General features: G+C 35.8%; 1 protein-coding gene across 1 annotated transcript; it reads left to right on the forward strand.

The window, feature by feature from the left end:
* The first annotated feature begins 7,158 nt into the window (after positions 1–7,158).
* Positions 7,159–9,675, forward strand: LOC119665895. Its single transcript, XM_038075150.1, has 4 exons — positions 7,159–7,356; positions 7,507–7,948; positions 8,150–9,170; positions 9,348–9,675. Exons 1-4 carry the CDS (start codon positions 7,159–7,161, stop codon positions 9,673–9,675), a joined length of 1,989 nt encoding a protein of 662 aa, XP_037931078.1.
* Positions 9,676–10,051: the final 376 nt, after the last annotated feature.

A 10,051-nucleotide genomic window follows, 5' to 3' on the forward strand; every position in this document is an offset into this window, starting at 1 on the left:
AGTTAAATCCTACCACAATGTTAATAACATTACACATATATAGATATTTTTGTCAAGCTTTAATAAGCTTTTATTTAGCCTTATATAATTTAATTTAATAAATAACGACAGTTGTGATTATACACTCGAAAAGAAAACAACGCGTTTTATTGAAAAGGTGTGTTCTACATTTGATAAATTCCAACAGGTTATCGGTCCAGGCTTAACTCAACTAATATGAATTCTATATATAATATTGATAAACTTGATAAAAATATTTACGACTCATGGAGTATCCAGATGAGGAGTGTCCTCATACACCAAGGGCTCTGGTGTGTCGTAACTGAAAAAATGCCTGAAATGACCAAGGATGGAAAAGATGTGGATATATGTGAAAAATGGAAACTGAACGACGAAAAGGCGTTGGCAGTAATAACGTTGTCATTAAAAACTTCAGAAATTGGACATATAAAAAAATGTAATACCGCAAAATCCGCTTGGACTGCATTAAGAGAAATTCATCAGCCCACTGGACCGATAAGAAAGGTATCTTTCTTTAAGAAAATGCTATATACAAGTGAGGGTGATTCCATGCAGCAGTATATTGCGAGCTTCGAAAAGGTCATTGAACAACTTTCAGGAATTGGCCTTGAATTGCAAGAAGAGTTGCTTGTAATAATAATTTTAGCAAGTTTGCCAAAAAGTTGTGAAAACTTTGTTGTTGCGTTAGAAACAAGAGATCAGCTCCCAAAGCTTAGTGCTTTGAAAACAAAATTATTTGAGGAAAGTGAGCGGAGAAAACATAACGATACAGTCGAACCAGATGGTATTGTACAAGCATAAGTTCCTACATTAGGCCATAAATATTCCAACAACGAGCACACCAAAAGATATAGCGGAGGTAAAGGAGATACAAATTTTAGAAAAAAGAGTAACTTTAAATGTTACAAATGTGGGAAGAAAGGCCATTTTGCCGCAGAATGCAGATCAAAAGAAACTTCTGTTAAGAGAACTGAAAAAATTTCTGGAGAGCATTTAAAATCACTTTTTCTGTTTTTGGAGTTAGTCAAAACACGGTACTTGACAAAAAAGCTTGGTGCTTGGATAGTGGCGCAACTTCTCATTTGTGCGCACATCGTGAAATGTTTGAAGATTTTGAGCAGTGCAGTGAAAAAATAATGCTTGCAGGTAATAAATTTCTTATATTAAAATATGTGCTGTATGTTCCGGTATTGCAATGTAATTTTGTTTCTGTGTGCAAGGCAGCAAAGAATGGTTATAAAATGACATTCGATAAAAATAACGCGTATATTGATGATCAAAACGGTGAAAGTGTGTTAAAAGCATAGCAAATATAACAATTATTTTTCTGTGAAATATTAAACAAAACAATCGACTTCAAAACGCAATTGTTTTTTAATAATAATGTAAATGATGACTTAGTTCTGTGGCATAGACGGTACGGACACTTAAACATTAATAGTTTAATCGAATTAAAAAATAAACAACTAGTGCTGGGTTTATAATTTGATTCAGATCAAAAACATATAAACTACACAGTGTGTCTTACATGCAAATGCAACATTAAACCGTTTCAATCGTCTCAAAGTAAAACAAAAAATATCTTAGACTTAGTCCATAGTGATGTTTGTGGACCAATAAATGTTAATTCAATCTGAGCATCCAGATACTTTGTTACTTTTGTAGACAACTCGCGGTATATTTTTGTTCACTTTATAAGGCAAAAATCAGAAGTTTTAAATGTTTTCAAATTATTTAAAAGCATGGTTGAATGCCAAACAGGTAAAAAAATTAAAATATTACGTAGTGATAATGGCACTGAATACGAAAATACAGAATTTAATAATTATATGAATGAAAATGGTATTCTTAGACAATTAACTGTGCCTCATACTCCACAATAGAATGGCGTTGCTGAAAGAGTTAACAGAACTTCAGTAGAGATGGCACGAAGTATGATCTTAAACGCAGGTGTCGACGAGAAGTTATGGGGGTGAATCAGTTAACACTGCAGTATATATAAGAAACCGATCACCAACAAGAACAATAAAGAACTTGACTCCAAATGAAAGAAATGAAAGAAATGATTATGTTTGGCTATGCAGTAAAATCGAAAGAATATCGACTATATGATAAAATAAATAAAAGGCTTGTTGTAAGTCGCGATGTGTATTTCGTTGAAAATTTATACGATAATAGCAATATTGATCTCCTACCTTTATTAAGTGCAAGTAATCTTGACCGCTATATTCCAGATAGTTAATTTGAAATTTCAACTGAAAATGTCAAAAACAGTGAGGAGAACGGTACTGCCAACAAAGAAACTAGTCAAATGAATACACCACAGGAAGATGATATACCTGATGTTCCAGAATCTGAAGACTATACTGGTACAAGAGCTGGTTATGATTTAAGACCAAGGCCACAATGTGATATTGTAAACTTAGTAGCTCCAGTCAAGACGCCAACCGATATAGTAGTCCCAGAAATAGTCTTCGAAGCTCTACAGAGTGAACAGTCCGCTTACTGGAGACGCGCTATGCAGGAGGAGTATGATATATTCGTAAAAAATCATACATGGGTCGCGGTGAAGCTACCAACAGGGCAAAAAGCTTTCGGCTGTAAATGGGTTTTTGCAGTGAAATTCGATGCAACTGGAAACATCGAGAGGTACAAAGCACTGGTCGCTAAGGGCTGTAGTCAAAATACGGTGTTAATTATACTGAAATATTTTCACCGATAGTGAGATACGAAACAATAATGATTTTAGCTATAGCAGTAAAATATGAACTTCATGTCCATCACCTTGACGTTTCATCAGCATATTTGAATGGTAATCTTGAAGAAACAATTTTTATGGAGCAACCGAAATTTTTCGAGAAAGACGATAATAAAGTGATTCAGCTCAAAAAATCTTTATATGGACTTAAACAGTCACGCCGATTGTGGCATTCCAAATTGAATGAGGAATTGGAGAAAACAGGATTTGTTTCATGCCGAAGCGAACCATGTGTATACACAAAAAATAACAATAAATGTTTGAATATCATCGCAGTGTATGTGGATGATTTGTTACTTGTGTGTACAGACCTAGGTGAGTTGGGCGCAATAATAAAGAAAATCTCTAATGTTTTGCAGATAGTAAATAAGGGTCCTATAAATCATTTTCTGGGTATGGAAGTGGAGCGTGAAAACTCAACTGGTGCTTTGACTATTAGTCAAAAACAATTTGTATTGCAGCTCTTAAAGAACAATCGTATGAGTGTGTGTCGCCCAGTTTCTACCCCTCTTGAGACAAACTTTCAGGTATATTGCATGATTGAAAGTTGTAATAAAGTTGATATAACGGAATACCAGTCATTGATTGGCTCACTAATGTATATTGCTATTAATACAAGACCTGATGTATTGCACTCAGTATGCAAGCTAGCCCAGAGAAATTGTAATCCCCACTCTGAGCATTTAACGGCAGCAAAACATATTCTATGATATCTTAGCAAAACCATCGACATAAAATTGCATCACAATAGGAGTTGTGCAGCAAATAAAGCGTATGTAGATGCAGATTGGGGAGGCGATGCAACTGATCAAAAATCGTATACAGGCTATGCGTTTATCTTGGCAGGAAGTGTATTCAGTTGGGATAGTAACTGTAGTCTGCAGTGGCTCTGAGCAGCACAGAAGCCGAATATATGGCGATTACTGCTGCAGCCAAAGAAGCTATATATTTAAGAAAACTTTGCTCAGAACTAATAGGACTTAGTGATATTGGAACAATTATGATAAATAGTAACAGTATAAGTGTTATGAATTCAATCAAAAATCCTGTATATCATGCTCGCAGTAAGCACATACAAATAAAATATCACTTTGTTCGTGAGGCGTATAGTAATAAAGAGATTGATTAACAATACTGTCCAACTGATATAATGTTAGCAGATATCTTTACCAAGAACTTACAAAAAACTAATCACTGTATATTGGATTAAAATAATGAATGATGAATGATATTAATAAAAATTATTGAATTGATGAAATTGTATACATATTATAAGTTAGTATTTTATATTGTAGTAAAATGAAGAATATTATTTTATGTTATAAACATTGAGGAGGAGTGTTGAAGTTAAATCCTACCACAATGTTAATAACATTACACATATATAGATATTTTTGTCAAGTTTTAATAAGCTTTTATTTAGCCTTATATAATTTACTTTAATAAATAACGACAGTTGTGATTATACATTCTAAAAGAAAACAACGCGTTTTATTGAAAAGGTGTGTTCTACATTTGATAAATACCAACAGTATTGAAGGCTATAAATTTTGTGCTTGACTCTTCAAATAGTACGTGAAAAAATCCGTTTTCCAAATCCATTGTCGTAAAGTTCTTTGCGGCTTGCAACTTCAACATAACATCTTCGACAATATGCAGAAGAAGTCCAGTATTTTTTTTACGTGATTACCTGCCGTGATGGCTCAACACCACGGTGCTCTGAACACACGTATTAATTTAAGTGTCAATCAACGCCCCACTGGAATGGCTTGCTCTATTCCGCCGGTACCAATGAAGAAATTCATGCAAGTCATAACTTCCACCTTGGTAAGATGCGAGGCTTACCAACTACCTCTGCTACAATTTGGGCTGCAGCACGGTTTGAAACGCACTCCACGGCGAATGAATGGCAAGCAAAACATTCTTCCCGCGTAAGTTTGGGTATCAACCAAACACCACTCCGGAGCATCGGAGCCAGTGTCGATTAAACAATTAATTTCTAGTTCGTTTATATGAACGCGTTTAACACGGTCTTCTTGAAAAGTCACATTGACACTCTTATTTACAAGTGTGCAATTTTTTGAGATATGACCAGTATTGTTACATCTAAAAGACTTCGTTTCGGCACGGCACGGCAAACCACAGTTAAAACAATGTTCTTTTTTATAATTATTTTGATGTCCGTTTATTTGCATTCTTATATTGATTATGTTTATGTTTGCATTTAATTAATAATATTTTATATTATTGTTTTTTTTTGTTATTTGTTTACATGTGTTTACATATTATTTGGGCCAACACTGTGACCAGTCATTGACCAACGAAAAGTGCAATTCTGCATTATCAGTTTTTCTTGTTGGTCAATGCACTGAAGAAAGTGTGTAATATGTTGGCCTATAATTATGTCAGCACAGCGTAGGCAAATTTATTTATTTGTGGATTATGCATTAATATTTATTGTTAATTAATGCATAATTTAATAGCTTTTTTATAAAATAAGTTTTGTATAAATATAAGAAATAATTTTAATAAAGTTCAGAAGGAAAAGAAAAAGAAACGAAATCAATTATAACTTTCTTACTTTCTCGCATCGATTAGTTTGGGTTTCAAGTGCTCAAACTAATCAACATAGAAAATACAAGTAGTTTGGGTTACAAGTGCTCAAACTACTTTACACATAAAAATTGGCTACCAAGCTAACACAGATTAAGGATCTGGGTTAGCACCAAGTAGCGTACATTTTTTGGTGACCCCGACGTGATTATTTATATAATATCAATTTTCATTTCATTATCCTGACGAAATACATATCGAAGGAGTCAATTACTTACAAAAGGACACACCAAAAGGTCTACTCATTAACCAGCTGAAGTATTTATTCATCGGAATTTTCGGACTGAAAATTCAAACATCGCCATGGGTGTGTTATTAAAGAAGCAGTCAGAGCTCGGTACAGAGATTGAGCGACTGATAACCAATTTCAAAAAGGATTCTAGTACCCGCAAGCAGGATTCCATTTACTATGAAGAACGGCTAAAGAAGCTACATTCCCTATGGAATGATTTTGAAATAAATGATGCTGAACTCAAAGCATTGCCACAACCTGAACTCGAACACGAGTATTTCAGTACAGGTTACTTTGAAAAAATCTCCAATCTAGTAGTCAAATATGATGAACGATTCAAGTTGGAGAAATCAAGGCTAATCCCAAAACCACAGTAAGGGAAGCCAGTAGTAAGCCCAAGAGGGTCAAACAAAGCTACATCGCTCATGCGAAACATCAAAAAGCAATCCTCATTAATGCATGCATTGAGTTTAGAGATTTGTTTCAACAATTGATCCATGATCAATCAATAAGCGCGGCCCACAAAATGTTCCATCTATCTACAAATTTGGCGGGTGAGCCGAAAGCCCTCATACGGCATCTGCCAATTTCCGAGCAAAATTACAATATAGCTTGCGATATTCTGTCAAATCGGTATGACAACAAACGACTCTTGGTGACAGCATTACTAAATAAATTGTTATCACAACCAAATATAACAATTGAATCAGCAAGCAGTCTTAAGGGCATACATGATGTTACAAAAGAATGTTATTATGGATTAGCAGCTCAAGGTATTGATGTTAAATCTTGGGACGCCATAATGGTTCACGTAATTATTAGAAAGCTAGACAAAGCTTCACATACGGCATTCGAGCAATCGTTAGAAGACAGCCGAAGAATAATTTCATTAAAAGAATTATTGCGGTTCCTAGAAGGAAGATTTCAGGCATTCGAATCAATGACGAATGAAAACCACAAACAAAGTCACAAACCACGACATCCAGCAGTAGCACTTGCAGCTACAGACTCAGGATCAAAATGTATTACTTGCAATAGAAGTCATCAATTATTTTCATGTGAAACTTTCAAACGTAAATCCATACAACAGAAGTACGATTTACTAAAACGTCATAAATTGTGCACAAACTGCATGAAACCTGGTCATATGGCATTACAATGCTCCAGCAGGGGTTGTACTATATGCCAAAGAAGACATAATACACTATTGCATCAAAATAGACACCCAGTTCAACCATCAAATCATACATCAGTTGAAAACACTTCAAGGCCACTTGCACAAACAACTCTAATGTCATCCATCAATCATGGTCATACCAGTTGCGTTCTTTTAGGAACAGCAAAACTTTTAGCCTCCAACTCTAATGGAAGAACAATCGAGTGCAGAGCAGTACTGGATACAATACTTGAAGCATTTGTGTTGCCAAAAATTGTATCCAATTAACCATCGCAGCACTTACAAATTTCAAATTGGAATCTGCCTAATTACATCCAATTAGCAGATCCTACATTCTATAAGTCTGACAAAATTGATATGTTGCTTGCAGCAGAATTTTATCCTCAACTCCTAAGTCCTGGTCAAATACAACTTTCAAGAGAACTACCAATTCTACAGAACACTGTGCTCGGATGGATCGTATCTGAAAAAATCCAAAATGCTAACACAATGATTGCAACATGTGGAATAGCATCAGAAGATAGTTTAGAAAATGCAATAGAACAACTCTGGAAGGTTGAAGAAGTTGATACTCACTCACGTCTTCCTTTTATAAATGACAGATTGTGGAATAGCATCAGAAGATAGTTTAGAAAATGCAATAGAACAACTCTGGAAGGTTGAAGAAGTTGATACTCACTCACGTCTTCCTTTTATAAATGACAGATTCGCTTTGGGAGATTCGAAAGACATTGCTATAATAGATTTCTAGCACTAGAGCGTAGACTTTCAAAGGATAGTCACCTCAAACGACAATACGTAGAGTTTTTAGATGAATATGAAAAATTGGGACATATGATCGAAATAGATATTGAAAGGATTATGTCACCACATTACTTTATACCACACCATTGTGTGCTTAAACCCGACAGTACCACCACCAAGTTACGTGTGGTATTTGATGCATCATCCAAAACAACATCAGGGCAATCTCTCAATGATTTACTATACATCGGACCACCTGTTCAAAGTGAATTACTGTCTATTTTATTACGATTCCGTCTTCCTCGTTATGTGTTTACAACAGACATTGAAAAGATGTACCGACAAATACTTGTACATCCAGAAGACAGACAATGTCAGCTTATCGTTTGGAGAAATGAACCAAGTCAGCCAAGCAAGCTTTAGCTGATGACAATATGCAAAATTATCCATTAGGTGCATCTGCTCTCAAACAAAACTTCTATGTAGATGACTGTTTACACGGGGCTGATAGTCTGAGAACATTGTTGGAAACTCAGAGTCAATTAAACAAAATACTGACAGCAAGCGGTTTTAAATTGCCAAAATGGTGCGCAAATCATTCTAGGAATTCCACACGATGACCTAGAAGTCAATTTAGATTTAGAAAATAATAACGATACAACAAAAACTCTTGGATTATCTTGGTGTCCAAAATCTGATAGTTTATGCGTCAAGGTTAAATTGGAACCTGTTTGCAGCACGACGAAGCGCAGTGCAACCTCAGATTTAGCATGGCTATTTGATCCACTAGGACTTTTGTCACCAGTTGTGGTGATGGCAAAGATCTTTATTCAAGAATTATGGAATTTAAAGATGGATTGGGATGAAAAACTGCCGACTGAATTACATAAACAGTGGTTAGAGTTCCGGAACAATTTGACAAAAGTAAATTGTCTGCAGATATCTCGTCATATTTTCAAGGGCGAAGTTCCTGCCAACATTCAATTACACATCTTTACAGATGCATCAGAAAAGGCATATGGCGCTGCGGCGTATTTGCGATCAACACTTCAGAATGGTCAAATCATTGTACGACTATTGTGCGCCAAATCTCGGGTTGCACCTTTGAAAAGGTTGACATTACCTCGTCTCGAACTTTGTGCAGCTGTGGTTGGCGCAGAACTAGCAACAAGAATAAAGAACGACCTACAAATAAGAAATTACCAGACGTTCTTTTGGTGTGATTCACAAATAGTGATATCATGGATCAACTCTCCATCATCAAAGTTTCACACTTTCGTTGCAAACAGAGTAAGCAACATTCATCAATTAACAGTCACAAGTCAGTGGCGCCACGTCAGTTCGGAACACAATCCAGCTGACATTTTATCAAGAGGCCTTGCATCCCATAAACTACAGTCATCAAGTATGTGGTTTTATGGACCTATGTTCCTGCATGGTCGGGAAGAACTGTGGCCTTCAAAACTATCATCAGCGTTAAAATCCGAAACCCTCATTGATCCTGAACGGAAGAAGGAAACTCCAGTATCTACATTGTCTGTTGTTGAAGGCACAGCAAATCCTGGAGAGTTCATATACTCAATACGACACAACAACTCATTTGGAAGACTTCAATGGATATTATCGTATATATGAAGATTCGTAAAAAGAACTAGAAGAAAACAAAATGATCATTCAAGCAATTTTTTGACTCCAGATATTCTAGATGCAGCACATCAGGTCATCATCAAAAGTATTTAATATGCAGAATTTAATAATGAAATCAAAATTATGAAATCTGATGGAATAATAAATAAGTCTAGTTCATTGGCATCACTGGCACCTTTTATTGATAATACGGGTATCATAAGAGTTGGTGGACGTTTGGATGCAGCCTCATTATCGTATGACGTCAAACATCCTATGTTGTTGCCTTATAACGACCCCATTGTCAAATTAATAATGGAACAAGTCCATAAGAAATACATGCACTGTGGTCCGCAGTCTCTCCTAGCTAACATGCGTCAACGATACTGGCCAATTAAGGGCAAATTGATGGCAAGGTCAGTAGTACAACATTGTGTACGTTGTACTAAAGTAAGACGATTTTATGAACAACTGATGGGTAATTTGCCAGCGACAAGAGTATAACCTGGGCGACCATTCCTCACCACTGGAGTGGACTTTTGCGGACCTTTTTGGATACATTACAGAATCCGAGGCAAGAAACCACACAAAGCATACATTGCTGTGTACTGTTGTTTTACAACTAAAGCAGTTTATCTCGAAGTAGTCAGCGATTTAACCACAGATGCATTCATCGGATCACTGAAACGTTTTATTGCTCGAAGAGGACATTGCAAGAATTTGCTTTGTGACAATGCCACAAATTTCGTGGGAGCAAGCAATCAATTACTTGAACTTGCAGACTCAATTCAAGCAAACAAGGCACAAGAGAAGATAATTATGGAATGTAATGAAAGAAGAATAACATTTAAATTTATACCTCCTCGTGCACCATACTTCG

Source organism: Teleopsis dalmanni, chromosome 1 (genome assembly GCF_002237135.1).
Source record: "Teleopsis dalmanni isolate 2A chromosome 1, ASM223713v2, whole genome shotgun sequence".
In the NCBI taxonomy this organism is placed as follows: Eukaryota; Metazoa; Arthropoda; class Insecta; order Diptera; family Diopsidae; genus Teleopsis; species Teleopsis dalmanni.

What these genes read in the sequence shown, in the direction of transcription:
- LOC119665895 (XM_038075150.1), top strand. Translation starts at nt 7,159, where the DNA reads ATGTTGCTTGCAGCAGAATTTTATCCTCAACTCCTAAGTCCTGGTCAA. An exon ending in CAATAGAACAACTCTGGAAG is followed by an intron (nt 7,357 to 7,506) that starts GTTGAAGAAGTT and finishes TATAAATGACAG; the next exon opens with ATTCGCTTTGGGAGATTCGA. An exon ending in AGACTTCAATGGATATTATC is followed by an intron (nt 9,171 to 9,347) that starts GTATATATGAAG and finishes AAATAAGTCTAG; the next exon opens with TTCATTGGCATCACTGGCAC.